The sequence below is a fragment of the Neomonachus schauinslandi genome, chromosome 3 (assembly GCF_002201575.2).
Source record: "Neomonachus schauinslandi chromosome 3, ASM220157v2, whole genome shotgun sequence".
Classification (NCBI taxonomy): Eukaryota; Metazoa; Chordata; class Mammalia; order Carnivora; family Phocidae; genus Neomonachus; species Neomonachus schauinslandi.
In genome coordinates this window covers 64,474,922-64,493,700 of record NC_058405.1, presented here as the reverse complement: position 1 = coordinate 64,493,700, position 18,779 = coordinate 64,474,922, and the positions used below count along the sequence as shown (strand labels likewise).

The 18,779-nt window shown below is 32.8% G+C and overlaps 1 protein-coding gene across 8 annotated transcripts in view; it reads right to left on the bottom strand.

Annotated features, from left to right (window-relative positions):
• Positions 1-647: 647 nt before the first annotated feature.
• Positions 648-18,779, bottom strand: part of POSTN (periostin) — a 33,888-nt gene continuing 15,756 nt past the window's right edge. Inside the window, exons 11-23 of one of the 8 annotated variants that reach the window (XM_021678350.1) lie at positions 17,855-17,991; positions 16,906-17,036; positions 16,271-16,401; positions 16,063-16,165; positions 15,889-15,956; positions 15,187-15,232; positions 11,899-11,979; positions 8,871-8,960; positions 8,055-8,144; positions 7,260-7,337; positions 6,798-6,881; positions 2,443-2,484; positions 648-1,409 (exon numbers count right to left, since the gene is read on the bottom strand). In XM_021678350.1, coding sequence (XP_021534025.1) covers positions 1,372-1,409; positions 2,443-2,484; positions 6,798-6,881; positions 7,260-7,337; positions 8,055-8,144; positions 8,871-8,960; positions 11,899-11,979; positions 15,187-15,232; positions 15,889-15,956; positions 16,063-16,165; positions 16,271-16,401; positions 16,906-17,036; positions 17,855-17,991 — 1,119 coding nt within the window. In that variant the 3' untranslated portion in view covers positions 648-1,371. The remainder of the gene's footprint in view (positions 1,410-2,442; positions 2,485-6,797; positions 6,882-7,259; positions 7,338-8,054; positions 8,145-8,870; positions 8,961-11,898; positions 11,980-15,186; positions 15,233-15,888; positions 15,957-16,062; positions 16,166-16,270; positions 16,402-16,905; positions 17,037-17,854; positions 17,992-18,779) is intronic. The other 7 variants (XM_021678352.2, XM_021678351.2, XM_021678355.2 and 4 more) reach the window with 7 other exon arrangements.

The following is an 18,779-nucleotide window of genomic DNA, read 5'->3' as shown; positions in this document are numbered from 1 at the left end:
TCAAAGACCCAATGCTTTCACCTACTCAAAAAAATTTCCAGATCCTTTAGTGGTACTTTAGTACCGAGTCTCCAATCCAAGCTGGACATCTCTGATCCAGACTGGTATCTTCAGTTTGGCCTTCCTCAGTTTTATAAGCATGGTACAGTTTTATTACACCGTCACCACTCAGCTTCTCATCAGTATGGATTCTGTTCCCTGATTGCTTTTATTTCAATTAGACCAAGTGAGGATGATACTTGTTGAGATCTGACTAGATCAACTGATCTCTTTACCATTCTCTGCAAACAAGTATTTTTCTTCCCCTCTTTTGCTATACAATGGACACTCACATTACTTCTCTTAGTTAAGGGCATCTCTGGGGCTTTCCCTATATCTAGCAAAAGCCTAGGAAAAATTGATTGCTGTATTGGTGTTTGTGTAGTACTTTTTATTCTTCTACTATAGCTCATGGTGCATTGTGAATTATTGGTGATTTGTCTCTTTACTCTTTGAGAACAGTAACTGTCTGATTCATGTTTTGGATCCTCACAATTTAGCATGGTTCTAGGATTATATTAGGCACTCAGTTGAGGCTTAATGATTGTTTCATTGTGTAATGATTCTTTATATAACATAATAGTTTTAAAAATTCAAGAAACACTAAATTCATTCAATTCCCTTTAATGAGTATTTGTTATAAAAAAGAGGTATAAAGTCCTGTTCCCAAGTCCAAACCACTTATTAATTTAAACCTTGAGTTTTCTGAACTACCCAATTTAAAGTAATTCTGTTTATAACTGAAAAAAATGTCTTATTGAAATGTTTGAGATAGAAATATGTATTGCAAAAAGCATATGACAAACATTTCAAGAGTACAAAATTAGTTGTAGAAATAGCATAATTTACTGGTAAACCCACATTGTATTAGAAATGTGCAAAGCCTTTTGAAGTAAAAGTTTTGTTATTTTTTAATAGTGAGCACCCATTTTTATAACTTAGCTTCCCATGGAGAGGTACCTGCTTGCATACATTTTATCGATCTCTTAGATTCAAGGCTCAATCTTCTCAATGGAATGTGAAATTTAAGTTGTAATAAACACGTTGACAAGAATTTTCCTTGATGGATTCTAAAGTTAGCCAGAATCTTTAATGTCAAGATGTAAAAACCTGTATGTAAGGTGTTCTATTTCCTTCAGTTACTATCCCACAGGAGACTAACCCTACAATTTCATTCAGAGAAAAAAAGATGAAATTTGTATTCAGAAGTGTTCAATGCTTTTTTGTGCTGGTTGTTCATTTCCTGAAGTCAATGTGGCTCTTGTAATTTTCCTTTAAGATCAGGTTATTCATTTAGGGTTGTATAAACTTTGTTGTCTGGTTACTGGATTTTCACTGAGAACGACCTTCTCTTGATCGTCTTCTAGATCCTGATAGGAAGAAGGGAGAACACATAGATTGTAAATGTGATGAAACTTTAGAATTTAATAATGTGATATTCTGTGCATGACTGTATCTATAAAGACCATCATTTCTTATTGTAATAAACATTAGATTATGTTTTCTCAGTCATATCCTCTGTTTATGATGATGAAATCAAGGTTATCTTTTGATCGAAAGTATATGAAAATAGTAATTTATAATTCGAGGATTGTAGTTCTTTTGAACATCTGGATGGATTAGGATGTTTAGAAGAAATCCCTGATAAAATCTTCAGTTAGAAATTATCTATGCAATTGATTTTTTATTTCAAATGTCTATATTGGATTGGCTTAAAATCAGATATGCCTATAATGCATTTATAAGCCTTGCAATTTTTTGACTATTAATATGTAATTATTTTAAAAATTCCAAACTTGTAATTTATTCTAATTTCTACACAGGAAATCTTTGTTATGTAATGTATCAGGATGCAAGGTAACCTAAGTGAAAGATTAGAAAATGCACATAAGTATAATTATGAAGAAAATTATAGTGCATGAGTGATACATACATGTGTATAATCTACATGTTATATCAAAATTTTGTACAAAATTATATTAATAACTTTCTATATGTGTACAGTTTTTAATTTACTTATGTTTCAAACTGTAGCCTGATCTCAAATAATAACATTTTTAGAGAGTTCAGGTAGCAACCAAATTTTTCTTGGCTCATATTCACAGATTTCTTTTCAACTTAACTCTACTTGAGTCTACCTCGGTGCTTCCAAAAATCTAGCAGTTTACATGAGTATAATTGCCTTTCCTTTAACATTTGTTATCCTTGGATTTTACTAACAGTGCAGAGAATGAATAATCTATTTTCTGATTTTTATCATCAAAATAATTTGCCTCAAATTTGCTAACTTTTCTCCCTAAAAGACAGCAAAGTCCAATAAAATATATTAAAACCCTATTCTTTGACTTCTCTTAACATAACAAAACATGTGTCCCATATGCATATTACTATCAATACATTTACCTTGAACTCTTTTGTTGGCTTGTATCTTCCTCACAGGTGTGTCTAAAATTAAATAGTTGTAGTTAGAAATACTTGAAATTATGGCTAACATCAGACAAGAGACCGTAAGTAAAGAAAAGTATAAAGTTTTAAAATAAGCTTCACTTAAACATGTAGATTTTCTTTTGGAACAGTGAGACTTTTTCATTGGCCAAAGACGGACATTTGTTTTCCACATATCATAATGAATGCTCACTATTTGCAAAACATTGTTTAATTATGGCATTTGGAACCCCATATAATGTATCATTTTTGCATAGAGTAAGTGACTTACATGACGTTTTCACCTTTTTTATAAAAAGCATTGCTTTATGATGAAGGGATATTTAACATTACATAAAGTTTAGCAGAAGTATCTTCTCAGAGAGATCCAGTCATTTCTCCAGTCATTCCTATTTGTGAGATATCAGACTTCTGCCTCTGTAAAATTCTCCTTGTAAATTAATTCATAATTACCTTATAGAACACGAGGACAACAAATAGCATTGGCCTAGTAACTCTAGAAACACAATATTATGCAATTCAGGAAATATGTGCCAACATACTCCCAAATTTAACTCTAATCTTATAAGACCATTTATAATATTAACTAGTTAAAAACAATAAAAGCTTTCATATTTAAGAATTTCAAGTGTTTCATAACTATGCAGTTTTTTGTTGTTATAGTTACAAAATATTTTCCAATTCCTTGTTTTTCTTTAACTCATCAGCAAGACCTAATTCGCATTTTCACTCTGCTATTGGATACTTAACATCAAAGAGTAAATGTGGTTCCTACAATGACTTCATTTTTCTGCTTACCTTTAAAAATTTTTTTTCTCTGAATTTTGACTTCTTGCTTTTATATATTATCTATGCCCAATAATCAGGTCAAAATTTTTCTATTATATATATTTTTTCAATTCTCTGAAATTCCGTTAAAAAGTAAAGCAAGAAACTACCACCAACAGTATATTGGCTGTATGTCACCTAGAAACATTTTTAAAATGTTTGAATAAGTTTGTTTCTATGTGGCACATTTCCAACATGTTTTTTCCCACAAAATATAAGATGTATAACCATTTATAATATCTTGTTAATACTATAATACAGAACTGTAGAAAACCTCATTACATTGGATAATAGGGGAAAGTTTGAGATAGGGTTATTATGGAATATGCTCCAACTGATATATTTTCATGAACTTCAGGTTTATTTGGTAACAGAATGATGGCTTATAAAATATAGTCAAGAAAAGATGGATTCAATCTTTAAGTGACTAAGACCATTGTTTATAATGGACTTATTAAACTCCAAATAACAGTTATTGTATAATTTAAAACAAGGTCACAGAAGTATTTACAACATTACATTTCAAAACAAACACTTACACTCATATTTTGTTTCATACACTTGTCAGCATCCATTTAATGAACACCCAATTCAGTAATTTGTTAATTTATTACTATTTTGCTATGGTACTAGTAAAATAAGAAGTATTAATTGTGACAAAAAAAAAAATCTTTAGAAGAAAGCCTGAATAAAGTGCAGAAAGTCAGATTTGTTCCCAGGGGCTCTCTGCTATCTCAAAATGAATGAGAGTAGTATCAAGTCATGCTTCAGGAAGCAAAACGTGGGAAGATAAATGAGTCATATGAATGATCCCACACAAATACCCCTCTCTACCATGTTTCATGAAATATGCAAAGTGCTTCAGCCCAATTATTTATAAGACTTTTGCATATTTATATGGCTATGGCTCTCAGAAATTTAAATTAGGTGTAAAATACTACTTTCTTAAGTTTATATTAATAAGTTTACTATGTAAATATAATTGGCCATGATACTGATAATAGTTAACATTACTGGGAGCTTGTATTTGTCAAACATTATTCCAAGCGCTTTCCATACATTAACTCATTAAGACGTAAGTAACATCATTATCCTCATTTTCAGAAGAAGAAACCAAAGCAAAAAAACAATCAACTTACTTAAGTAGTTTGAGTTGGGGCCCAGATCAAAAGCCAGACCTACAATCTGATGCCTATTCTCTACACAGGCTTTACATTTTGTATTGGCAGATTTGTCAAAACCATCCAAAATGACATCTTCTTTGTTCCTTTCTCTATAGGTGGATATTCTCCCTTAATTACTTTACCTAAGCGTGAAATTCTATGCATTTCATGAGAACATTTTTTGAGTTAAGGGCTCTGAAGCACTTCAGTGATAAACCACAATCTTGGTAGCGAAAGGACCACTTAGCCATGTTACTAGTCATGACTGAAATAATTGAGGAATACACTCAGTTCATCAGAATGTACTGTATGTACCACTATGAACAGTCTAGATTGAAAACTCCAAACTTTGAGACAAAGACTGTAGTTGGGATAGAGATCAACTATCTATATTCTGAAGGAAGGAAGGCCAGTCTTGCATGATGTAATCTTTATTCACAGCAGCTTCTTTGTAAATAGGTATCTCAGGATCTAGACACTTGTAACTCAGTGATGGCCCATTGATTTTACAGGGCTAGGAAAAAAACCTACTGTGTCCAATTAGTGTTCAGTAGTTATACTGAACTCTACTAGTTATACTAGCTATATATGAGTTATACTAGTAACTATATTGCTCATATTGTCTTTACTATGTGGGAAAAAAAAACCTTGGAAATGTTTTTGATAAAAACTTAGGATGTGGCATTGTGGAAATTAATGCTTTATAGACATGTAGAGAAACCAAATATTGGGAACTAAAGGAATCCACCCTCTGGGATAAAAGAAAACAGGAGTTAAAGAAAGATTTCATTAACTAAAATTAGAATATCATATTCTTGTAGCAGATATATTTTCTTTTGCCTGAAGTTATTGTTATGTACTTAGTTCCTTGTTTATAATCAACTTGTGAAGCAGGGCTTATTAAAGGAGAAGAAAACATACTTACCTGAAGTTTAAGCCTAAATAAAGTAAAGCAATGTATATACAGGTACAGCTACTAAATGATTCATTCTCTAGAAAGCACTGCCATTCTACAAAGCTGCTTACTATGGTAAGGACTTAAAAAAAAAAGAATTCAATTCAATCTTCATAATCTCTTCCCCTCTTCCCTCAAATCCCTGTTTTCGTAGTAGTTAAATATTTGTGGGTGGCTGAGTGAATTCTGTGTGAGATAATACAGAAAACCTTGGTTCTTTTATGGCTTTGGCTTTGCCGCACACTCCCTGCAGTCTGAAATGAAATCTTGTACTTTTCAGACACATATTTTTCTATTGAGGGGAAATTCAATCATTGGTTCAATTTATTTTTACTATCGCTGAACAGTCTCAACACTATATAAAGAGATTTTTACCTAGGTTAAAATAAAGAATAAAGAAACAATTGCCTATAATATGTATGGTTCCAAGAGAATTTACATCTTCTTGAACAGAGGGATACAAATTTAAGCAGAAAAGCCATCTTGGATGATATTTTGGATAAATGCCAAACTGTAGTTGTGTTTCTCAACTCATAGTATATTTCAGGAAGCATATTTGATTTTTCTGAATAATTTAAATATTTGTTTCTCTGAAGCAAGTTGTCATCTAAATACTTTTATTGTTAGTAAAATGAACTAGAAGTTCATTTATTCAAATGCCAATTACCCAAATTATATTTTATTAGCATTTACTGTTTCTTCAAATAATTATCATTTAGAGTTTGTGTAAGATTTTGAATTCTTTTTTTTTCTCCTTTGCTTTTAAAAGTAGGTCCTTTTAATGTCATAGACAGAGAACATTCCATACTTTAAAGATTAATTTCATATGCAAAATAATTTCCATCTCCAGTTACAGATTATCACTCAAACTGTTAGAAGAAACAGATATCCATTCTCAGGAATGTAGTTTGGAAAAGAAAGTTACTAAATGCACTATTTTTTTTTTTTGCTAGATGTATGCACTTTAAAAAATCCATAAACATGCCTTTTATTATTGTTCTGGGGGCAGTGAATATATTTTTTTAATATAATATGTCAATTTCGGCTTCTTTAAACAACTACAAATTTAAAAAGTATTCCCCTGTCAGATACTTAAAATATCCTTTGATTATCTGTATCAAAGAAAAAAAATATTCATTGCTCCCCAAGTTTTATATCATAGAACTTTTTAAAGACTGTTTAAACTAGTAATCATTTGTTCATTATTATTACTTAAACTACGAACCAATCAATCTCTTAAGACAACACACCATGTTGTCTTTTTCTAACCTTACTAAAAGAAAAACCTGAATGCTCAGTCTTTAAAAAGTTGAAGAACTCAGTCTCCAGAACCTGTTAAGTGGGTTAGTCGTTTCCCTTTTACTAACCTCCCTGAAGCAGTCTTTTAATTTCTTCATCTTCAAATAAATGACCATCACCACCTTCAATGAATTTGGTGACCTTGGTGACCTCTGAGAGGATACACGTTTATAGCAGAAATTGGTTTATGTAATAAAAGCACAGGACACTTGATGTGATATATAATGGCATCTGGCTAACAATGAATTCCAGACCAACACTTGATCTTTCTCTAGTTTTAGTGCTGTTTCGATAAGCCAATTTTCTAAAGCTATTGAACAATATATAACAGATATATTAACAAAACAATCAACATGACTGTCATTTGAGTTTCATTCTTTATCTTTGAACATTTTTCATATGTTGGCATGGAATTTGAACAAAAGAATGATATAGAGTAGAAAATATGTAAAAGGCCTCAAAGATTATTTTAGACTTTGAAACAGATAGCTTAGGTAAAGTCACATTCTGAGGTTTCTAGACATGCTGACCTTCTTGCAACAATTTCTTCAGAGTTTCTTCTGTTTCTCCACCACCAGTAGAAATCCTAGTATATTTTATTTCAGGACCTGAAAGAAAATTTTTTTTAAAAAGGTCTAAAACTATGGTAAGCAAACTTCCACTCTAAAGGGCCAGATAGTAAGTATTTTAGACTTTATAGGCCATATGACTTGTGTTGCAGAGATTCAAATAGTCACTGTAGGGTAAAACAGTTATAGACATTAAATGAAGGGATGGTCACACTGGGTTCCAATAGAACTTTACATAAGTGGGTGGTACAGGCCATAGTTGCTGACTGCTCATTTAAACAAATACTTGTAAAATAGCTGAATTCGGAATTTTAGACTAATTCATTGGTGGGAGACTGACACAGAGGTTTACTAAAATTAGAGATCAGTTGTCTTATACAAACTTGTATATATTTTGGTATGTAGATGTGTAGACCTTAAGCTAAACAGAAAATCAAAGGAGGGAATGGTTTTTCTTCTAGGATTTATTAACTCATTAATACATAGTTAAGTGAAAATATTATATAACATGTATGAATCTGCATAGTAAAAACACATGCTTATAGATTTGTCCACAAATTCCAATTCAGAGAAAAACATAGATTGCATATTTAAGAATAATATTATTTCTGCCCAAAAGAGATAACTTTAGTAACCATCATGAAAATGACTTAGTCGATTTCTCTCATGATTCTTACAGAGAGAGCTATTTTAAGATTTACTATGGTTTTACCTTTATAATTCAGGCATAGTTCCATATATGGAATCAAAGATTACCTGTAATGATTCGTTCTTCCCTTGTCTCTTTTTCAGTTATTTCCACAGGCACTCCATCAATGATTTTGGTGTATTTTTTAATAATTGGCTCTAAAAGTAGAGGGAGAAAAACGCATTTGATGTATCCCTTTATGGATACATAAGCTAGACATTTTAATGATTAAATATAGTTCTCAAAGCAATACGGCTTAGAATTCAATCCTAATCATTTTGGGGACATATCTCAAACAGAGTCAGATCAACAAATGTCTAAATGGTAGAGTTATGTCCTGAATCTTGGGTGAGGGAGAGAGCCAGCTGGCAAGTTAACTCTCCGTGTCTTACTGTCATACTTGTTTTTTATTTAGTGAGAATCCAGGGAATTCTACATCATTAGAGTGGGAGCCCTATATTCAGTCTCAGCAGTGATTTATTAGTCAATCTTAACACAATGGCCATTTTTTTCTTCTAAGTCCACTAGATTACTTTGTATTGACATTATTGTTATTCTATTTCATAATCATCTCTGGCGTATGCACAGTAATGACGGTTTTGTTGGACCTGGTGACTTAATGGGTAAATTAATGCCAAGTAGGTTAAATTACTCTAACTTCACTAAAGGTAAATTGTATTTTATTTGACTGGAAAAAAATTAAGAAAAATTAAAAAACAAAAAACCGCAACACCTAACAGGATGAGCCTGTGAGATGAATATTCCCACAATTTATATAAAACAAAAGCCAACAGAAAACATCAGATGTTCAATATATTTAACCAACACTGTTTCAAAATAATCACAGTGATCCTAACTAGGCTTTAGAAATACATATAACGCACCTCCATGGATCACTTCAGTTACTGTTTCACCTTCTTTAATCAGTCTGAACTCAGGTTCACCTTCAATTTTGACCTTTGTCATTGTGGGTCCTGAGGTATTATTTTAGGAGACAAATTATCATGTTAAAGCAGTTCTTTAACTTCAGCAGAACAGGAAATTTATTTCAACATTTGTTGTTATTCAAACGTCAAAGTGGTTTCAGGCTTTATGAAATCAGTTTTAAACATTTCCCATTGTCTATAAATTAGGCAGTATTTATGAGAACAAATGACTCAGTCTATTGGGGTGCTGCTAAAATTAACTTTCATCTGTTTTAGCATTTAGCATAAGTCCATCCATTTATTTGTAGTCATAAAGTAGGATCACACAAGGTATTATGTACTTTATGAATCATACAGTATGTATGAAAATGAGTTGTTCTAATGATAACTAGTGTAGATCTTACTTGACTATACTGGTATCATCAATTACTCCTTCCTTATTAAATTTAATTTAATTTTTAATTACTCAGTATTGTCCACTTTCTATCAAATGGGCATAAGACTGAAACATTAAAAAATCTCAACTTTATGCCTATAAAGACACTGAATTTCAGATTTTATGGGAAAAGGGATTTGAGTACTTACCTTATATACGAAAATGATGCAAAAATTTACTAATTAATAATTAAATAGTCCTTCAAATGCAAGAGTTAAACAAGTGTTGCATTTGACTTACAAAATGATTTCACTCCCAGAGAAAATCATTTTGAATGTTAGAAAGCTGATTACTACATTAGTCAACCAAGACTATTTCATAGAGAAGAAAAGTAAAGTTCAGTACATTTAACTCATACTGTAACACCCTTCAACAGTTGAATATCACTATATTTGCTTATCTTTGAGAGGATTTATTTGCTTGTCCAGAAATTGTTAATGTACACCATTACCCAGAATTAGTCTAAAACAATCTAAAATAGTGAAAACAATTGTTCTTTCAAATAGGGAGTGCTTCATACCATAATATTTGATCTATGGGATCAAGGGATATTGAGTATCAAATGCAAGGCCCGGTTTTTAAGGTTTAGAAATTTCAAAAGGAAAATACCTTTACGGAGTTTAAGAACAAGAAATGAGTTAATAAAATATCCAAATCGACATTTCTTTGGAAGGGCCTAAACTGAAATTTCAGAAACACCCTCTATCATTATGCTTTATGAAGGCAGGAGTTTTTATCAAATCTTTTTTTCATACTTACTCCCTGCACCTAGGAGAGTGCCCAGCACAATAGTAAGATGCTCATTAAGTATTTGTTGAAATGAATTTCAGTGGATTAATTCTTAATTCTATGATCTGGTTAAGGTTAACATTTTATAAGAAATATCTTAAAATTGTGTTTTGGAGCCTAATACACTTAGAGGGAATTCAAGAATCATCAATGGACCGCAAAAGCTCAATGAGAAGGAAAAACCAGTAGCAAACTTAAAGCTGGACAATTGTAAATGGCTGCCACAGTATTTATGTTTCCTTCAGGATGTTACACAGAAGTAAAACTTCTGAATTTTTGAACTGAAGAGTTTTTAACACATAGGTGACATGACCCCATTTTTCATCCTTGTTCCCTTTATAGGCAGAACCCAGGTAGATTTGATGCTTCACTGTGTTCCTAATTGAAGAAAGATTAATACAGTTGATTCCCACTGACAAAGATTGGGAAGATAAATGGGTTGAATGAAGAAGCTTGAAAGAAAAGGTAGGAATCTTTGAAAACAAGAATAGCACATGTGAATGATTTTGATTATAGAAGCTGTGTACAAGTGATTATACAAAATTTTAGGGGATCTAATTTTAAAAACAGTACAGGAATGTTAAAATCAAGTGTATTACCAAGGATCATTTGATCATTTTTTATTAAAATGATCAAAAAGCATTTTGTCAACAAAACATTTCTATGATTTAATTTCTTAGGACACCAAATTCTCATCCAAATACAAAAGCAATCCAATGACCATAGGTAGAGTATTTTTTTTTAATAAGCACAGATTTCAAAGACTACATCAATTTTAGGTCTCAAGAAGAAATAAAAATATGCTAGGAAATAAACTTCTGCATACAAGTTTCCAATATCTAGATATAAATCATGGCTTGCCTTTAAAGGAATAGATAAAAATATTCAAGAAATTGCCATCTCACTTCAGAGAATGAGAAGAAATATAAAAATAAAAAAAATTAAAATAAGAGTTTTTTTGAGATTCAACTGAAAATATGATTTTTTTCCTTTTTTGGAAGACCGTTTCTCTCCTTCTTACAGAATAAAGAAGAAAACTTAAGTGTTTTCTCTGTGGCAAGTCACCCCATTAAGATGCTTAGACATAAAAACAAATCATTCTTAAGGTCTGACCCTTGGTAATAATTAAAATAAATGAAATGAAGGTGGCATCAAAGATGTTGGATGGAGTTGGCTAACATAGTCAGTAAAGGTAGAAGTTCAGGACTGCAATTAAGAATTCTAAGGTTTGACTCACTGCACCAGCTACTTACTCCCTCTTCTGTTTCTGGTGGTCTAATTTAAAAATATACCACACGTGGTTGTAATTTTAAAAGCTTTCATCAATGTATAGCTTCAATGCTCTCTTAGGTTGTTGAATGAAAAATGCCTGTACTTTTTGGAAGAGTAAACAAGACATCATGTGGGGAGATTGGAGATAAACCTACAAAAAAATACTCTGAAGGAGTCAACTGCAATTAAAAAAAAAAAAAGCTCAGGATTTGTTTGTTTGTTTACTTATTTTTTTATCTGGGTACTAGTGCTAATGCAATGGCCAATTAGGTTCAAATGAAATCAAATACAAGCAAATGTACTGAAAGTATTAGGAATGCACCATCTACTCTGCTAAATAATTTGCATTCCGCATTCTACAATTACAGGAGCATGCCATTGATACAGAAATATTTAGCATGTTAGTTTCAAAAAGAATGTAGATACATTCATAGAAATCAGTCTATTATTTGGATTTTTTTTCACAATAAAAGGAACCATGATTTTTACCTTCAGTTTTGATAATAGGCTGAAGACTGCCTTCAATCACTTTAATTTTTGGTTCCACAACTTTGGTTATAATTTTAGTTGCTGAAAGTATAGAAAGTGGAATATAAATGACATTTACATAAAAACAACCTGAACAAAGTTGTCCTCTTTTTTTTTTTTAATTTTTGTTAGGTACTGAGGTATAAGTTGTGGTAATATGTTCAGGCAGTCAGATACAGGAAATATTCATGGTACATTATCTATTTATCTTCTCGTGTCCAGATGGTGTACTCTGAAGTCCAGTGACTTGGGTTTGTTCCAGTGAAATATATACACACTAAGTGAGGAATGCTATCTAGAAATCTGTAATTTTGAACTGCACCACTAAAGCTCTTTACCTTCTTTTGTACTTCTTGAAAATATTGGCTGCATAGCAACAGAAGACAAACATGATTAATTTCATGCAATTCATAATATCTTAAATTGCATTGTTGGATTCTTTCTCAAAAGAAAAAATTGAAAGACAAATCAAAATATTTTTTCATGCATCTGATAACAGTGATATAGAAAGGAAAATATGAAAAATAGTTCAGAATAATTAAAAGTAAAAATAAATTTCAGCCAGCCAACTATGAGCTCTATGCAACAAACATGATATGATCAGTATTTAAGTTATCGGCTAAAATGTCTTTAATTTTCAGCTTTAATATCATGATCATTTTTTTTAAGATTTTATTTATTTGAGAGAGAGAGTGAGTGAGAGTGAGAGAGAGAGAGAGAGAGAGAGCACGAGCAGGGGAGGGGCAGGAGGAGAATAAGAAGCGGACTCCCCGCTGAGCAGGGAGCCTGACAAGGCCTTGATCCCAGGACCCTGGGATTATGACCCAACCCGAAGGCGAGCCGAAGGCAGACATTTAACCGACTGAGCCACCCAGTCGCCCCCCCATCATGATCATTTCTTTAAAATTTAAAACTATGTGTTTTAAATGTGTGTCATTCACCCAACTAAAACAATAATATGCAAAATTTCTTTAAAATAGCAAACTGTTTGGCTTTTGGTTGTAGAGACTAGCTGGAAATGTGCCTCTGGAGCCTACAACAAGGGCTACTGGCTTTTTGTCATTTCTAATTAGAAGCCTTAAAAGATAGCTCCATTAGATAGTGGGGCTGTGCTAAAACTAACTGTGCAATCACAACAGGTTGTGTTGACACATTAGAGGTGAGATGTTAGCACAGTTTGGGTTTCTGTCACATTCTCACCTCAGGCTTCTGAAATATCAACTTTTTAAAATTCATATGGGTTATAGATCTTAATTGTGACTATGTTTCAGTCGTATCAAATTTTTTATTTTGAAATCTTAAATTATGAAGCTCTAAAATATATCAAATGTAGGCATCCAATTACTGATCCCACAAGTGGTCTTGCCACAGAGGAACCTTTCCATGAAGGCCAAATCCACAGAGGTCTCTGCTGCTACTATCAAAATGGGGTAATTACTTTTAGCTTAAATTTTTACTTCTTATTAAGGAACCTGAAGTGTAGGATGTTTAGTTGGTTGGAAGTTTTCTTTCAATCTTGCTTGCCTGAAGAATTAAATAATTTTGACAGGTCCCAGACTGAGGATTAAATACTGATTTTATTCTGCTGTGCCTCAAATGTTATATCTTTGGCAACGTATACTACAGAGCATTTTTCCCCCGTACAATTAAAATGTATGATATTCTGGGGACAAGAATAATATGTAGCAAGGAAATTAAAGAAGTTTTAGAGACAAGTCAATCAAGGAACATAAAAATGGCATCTTAGTTTTAATTACTCTCTACCTCTATTTGAAGTACACTTCTAAATAGCAGCATGCCCATCTGGGCAGGAGTTAAAGAAACATCTGGCATTGGAATGTAAATCTCAGAGCTGTTTCAAGAGCTTTGAGTAGATAGACAAGGTTTACTAGACTTGCATAATTTCATAAAATGTAACTTCTTTTCTGTGAATGCAGATCCAATTTTATTAGAGGAAAATAAAGGAACTATAAGATTTTGGCTCATTTAAGCAAAATATTGCATTGGCATTGATAGAAAGTAGTGGACCTATCATGGGTAAAGTAGGAAAGGGAAAGAAATGTAGTGCAGATATACAACTTTAGGGAGAAAGATGACATAACATTTCTGATGAATAGAGCCCATAATGATTCTTTAATTTATTTTAAAATATATACAAGATTGTATACTTCCATACTGGAATTTATGCCATGTTGAATCATAGCTATTCCAACTAAATCTTTAAAATAGTGCTGAGCTGGCCTGATACTGGATTTGCGTATGTTATTATTACATAATTGAAATCAGTAAGAGCAGAAGACATTTTGTTTTGCTCCTCACATTATCTTCATTCTTTTTCCATATCTAGTGTAAATCCTAAGGAAAATTTGTTTAATTCAATAACAGAATGCTCAGAGTATAAAACAGAATTATTTTCTAGGAAGGGTAAGAGTGGGAATTGAAGTAATGCTTTTGCTACTGGTACATTTTGAGTGTTTAAATGTAGAGTCAAAACAAAATGAAAAGAATTTCTGCTTTGAAAGCTATGAAGAAAGAAAGAAAAAAGACAAATGAAGAAAAAACCACATTGAAAAAGGAATACTACAAGTACATTTATGAGACTGGAATACCCTTTCCCGTTATTAAGTAGTAGAGATTTAATTTTGATAATCTGGTACAGTCAGGGGTAAAAGAACCTTGGCATCTAGAAATTTTAGGCTTATTGCCTGGCAAATTCTTTGTTCCTTCACCCAGTTTTGGATGGGGAGAGTTTTTGAACTGCCAGTTCATAAACATTAGGATTCTTTGGCACACCACAGCCACCCTGTCCTGAGCTGACGGCTTGAGGGTGGAATGAGCTACAAATCCTTCAGCAGTGTTATTTCTGTGTCTACACATCTGAATTTTCAGATAACTCTGGAGTGCCTTTTAGCTGTCTCTCCACTTCGTATGTTTGTATGTATTTTTTTCCCTGCCTCTTTTCCATGCTAGCTATTATATTTTACTGCTATTCTCATATCTTATCATTCCTGTTTATTTGATGAATGGGGAAGTTCAGTTCAGTTCATAGGAGCTGAAGGGTATAGCCCTGGCTGAGAGGTCTCATCCAGACCTTAAGCCTGCTTCAAGTGGGATAAAATTTGCCATTGTTTGGAATTCTAAATACCAGATTATCAATAATTTCTGCTTCCAAGTACAAAGAAAATTATCGTGTTTTCTTATTTTTATATCTTGCCACTGGTATGTGACAAATATTCATTATGTACTTACTGTAAACAGTCATGGGGATTTCTTTGAAGGTGCTACCACGAACAAACTGAGAATAAATATTTGTATTTAGTAATGTGAAATTAGTAGTTTTATTAACAAAATTATGGCACCACTTTAATTCATTTTGCAATCTCCTGTTACTGGGCCAGATGGCATAAAAATTATTGGATTTGATACTCAGAGTCTTAAAAATTATAAAATAGTTAATCTAAAGTTAAATAGGTTTTTAAATAGTATTTCATATGTTTTCTGATACTTAGACCCTACAAGGACAAAGGAGCAAAACACTTTTTTGCCCTTAACCACTGTGATTAGTGACAACTTTTTACAAGTAAATACTTAACTTATATTCTGTTGCAAAGGTATTTAATAATAGAAAGATTATAGCCTTTTTATCATCATGTCTTTTCTTTCCAACTGGACTGTAAGTTTTTAAATAAAGGGCCATCTCTGATTCAACTTGTATTTTCCATTACACTTAATACACTGCCTGGACCCAAGTAGCTTTTAATAGGTATTTGTTGAATAAAACCATAAAGAAATTATGTCATTTATTCCAGGTGGGCCAGTGATACGTAATCAACAAAAAGCAATCCAAGTCCAGTGTATACCTACCTATTAATTTATACATTTCTAGTCTTTTGTGTTAAAATTGCAATATCCATTCAGCACATTATAAACAAATCCAATAATATTCTGTACCTTAATTTGGATGTATTTGATCAGTTTATTAAGTATTTCCAGCAGCTGATCATTTCCAACAGGTGTGTCTATGAAGAGGAAGATTAAATAAATATTAGTAAGAAAGTGTGAAATAAAAATCTAGGTTTCTGTTGAAAAAGATTCAATTCATTAATGAGTTCAGTAATTACCAACCTGCTGGGTAGAGGAGTTTATCTACAACATGAATGACACCGTTTGTTGTCATGATGTCAGATTCTTTTGATTTCACTTCGTTCACCAGAAGTGTATCATTTACCTATCAAAACAGTGGGTAATGTCAATGAGAATGTAATGAAAAATTAACATTAAGATAATTGAACAATGGATGAATGCTACCATAAATTCATTCTAGAGAACTTACTCCTTTCAGATAGATTTTGCTTCCTTGTGTGGTCTTCAGAATGTTAGTAACACCAGGTTCGAATCCTTTTCCAATGAAAACTCCTGGTGTTAGGTGATAAAGGATGATGTTTTGAAGGGCATTTTTGTCACCTGGGGGGGGAATGTATATTTATAACATGTCATATTTTTTGATATTTTGATGCTAGAAAGATTAAGGATAGAAATATTTCTTTGTCTTTGTTTTTTCCACACTGTAATTTCTCATCATGTCATTGTTCTTTCAAGTTGCTATTAATGCCCTGTCGAGACAGTCACTTCAGTCTGTTCAATCAAAATATTAGCCAACTTACTGGGAGGAAAGAAAATCAAAATATTTTTGAGATTGTGACTACTTTCTTTGTCACCTAACTGTGTGGACTTTAATAGAAATAGCATAAGTGAACATCTAGCTCAACAACCACGAAAGCAAGTAGTTAATTAAGAACATTAATGAGTGACCCTCCACATATTCCAAGTGGAATTAAAGGAAACTAAGGCTAACCATGAATACTAAAGAGGGGATATTTTTGAGGCTGACCTCTGGGCAGGAATGCCTGAGGAAGAAATGAGATCCTGAACTCTAGGGGCAAATATCTGGTATTCACTTCTACTCACGAATCAGAATTTCCTTTTCTTCATTTGTCATTCCCTTGAAGGCATCATTGGTTGGAACAAATAAAGTCCAATCCCCAGGTTGTGTCAGGAGCTCTTTCAAGTCTGCAGCTTCAAGTAGGCTGAGGAAGATGCTAAGCAGGAAAGACACACGTTTATCTGTTAGACTTAGATGTAGGTATGTATGGAATAGAATAGAATCCATTTATGGTGGAAAGCATGAGAAATTGTTCCTGCATTTTCTTTTTTTTTTAAAGATTTATTTATTTATTTGAAGGGGTGGAGGAGGGGCAGAGGAAGAGGGAGAGAGAGAAGCCCAAGCAGACTCTGTGCTGAGCGCGGAGCCTGACACAGGCCTCGATCTCACGACCCTGAGATCACAACCCTGAGATCACGACCTGAGTCAAAACCAAGAGTCGGACACTTAACTGACTCTGCCACCCAGGCCCCCCTGTTCATCCATTTTCATGTTTCAAATGCAATTTACCTGTTAAAAAAGTTTTATCATGGGGAAATTATTTAAATATACATATGGTTTTTAAATTTCCTAAACTCGGTTTTTATCTTATAAAAGTTGACAAGGTCACACTTCATAACGAAATAGAAGTGTGTGTTTTTCATTTAATATTTCACAAAATAGTCTTTGCTAGTTTACTGTCATTTTTTCAAAAACTTAAATGTAAAAACATTGCAAGGAGTAGATCAATCTATTAGATTGTTTCACTCACCAAATCATATTATGGTGTACCAGGAAGCAAAATAGTGTTAAGAATATATTTCAGTTTTGAAAACATTTGCATGGACTTTTTAGTCTAAATTCTATTTTCAGTAATACTGAATACTGAATGCCTTTTGGAATACTAACTGTGAGACAAAACTATATCAATAACTCTCACGGTGGTTTTTGGTTTTTGGTTTGTTTTTTTTGTGGAGATAAAACCAATAGGCTTACCTAAAGCGCTTATCTTGTTTTAATTTTTCATGGAGGGATTTCTCTGCTGGCTTGATGATCTCTTGGAATATGTGAATGGCACCATTTCTTCCTTGTTTGCTTCCTCTCACCATGCATGAATTTTCAATGCAGACAGCCTAGCAAAGAAGGGAAAGATACAACTGTCCATTTTCCTACTTGAAATATCCTATGTGGAAGTAGATGCATAGTTGAGTTAATGGATTGACTCTTCTAAGAGGTCTCCTGACCTCTCCAGCCTGAGGAAATAGCATCTCACTTCTGTTTTTAAGGTTGGGCACTACCTGACCTCACACTTCTTATTCAATCAGGTTTTCTACTACTAGTTAAGCTATCCTATGTGTCAGGCAGGTAGTTTCATCTGCAAATAACAAAAATTCCGTAGAATTCCAGGTCTATAGTTTTCATCATTCTTCTCCAGGTTTGAACCATTCATCCACACCCTCTTTAAGAAACTTTCACCCTTTAACTCTTTAGGACCCCCTTTAACCATAAAGTTTCCTGACTTCAGTGCCTTTTGTGATCTCCGTAGATATTTACTATATTTTCCTGACTATAAGGTTCTATCAATCATGTCACATTATTGATTTTGTTATAGTGTTTTTGAACAAATATATGTATATGCAGCCCATTTTCTGCATCCTGTAAAACGTGTGTCTTGGGATTGTGGAACCATCGTGAGCAGCTGCTGTGTATCGTATCAGGTAATGTTCGACTTCCTGTGAAATCTTTGTGCTCTAGACGCATCTGTTGCCTGGACAGAAATTGAACAGCACCACTACTTGCATTGTAATTTTCATAAGCAATGTTTTCTAGAAATATTCCCTCAGATGAAGTATGTTAGAACCATTTTATAGAGTTCAGAGATCTTTATATGTCTATAAAAAATTGCCTTGTAAACTTACAG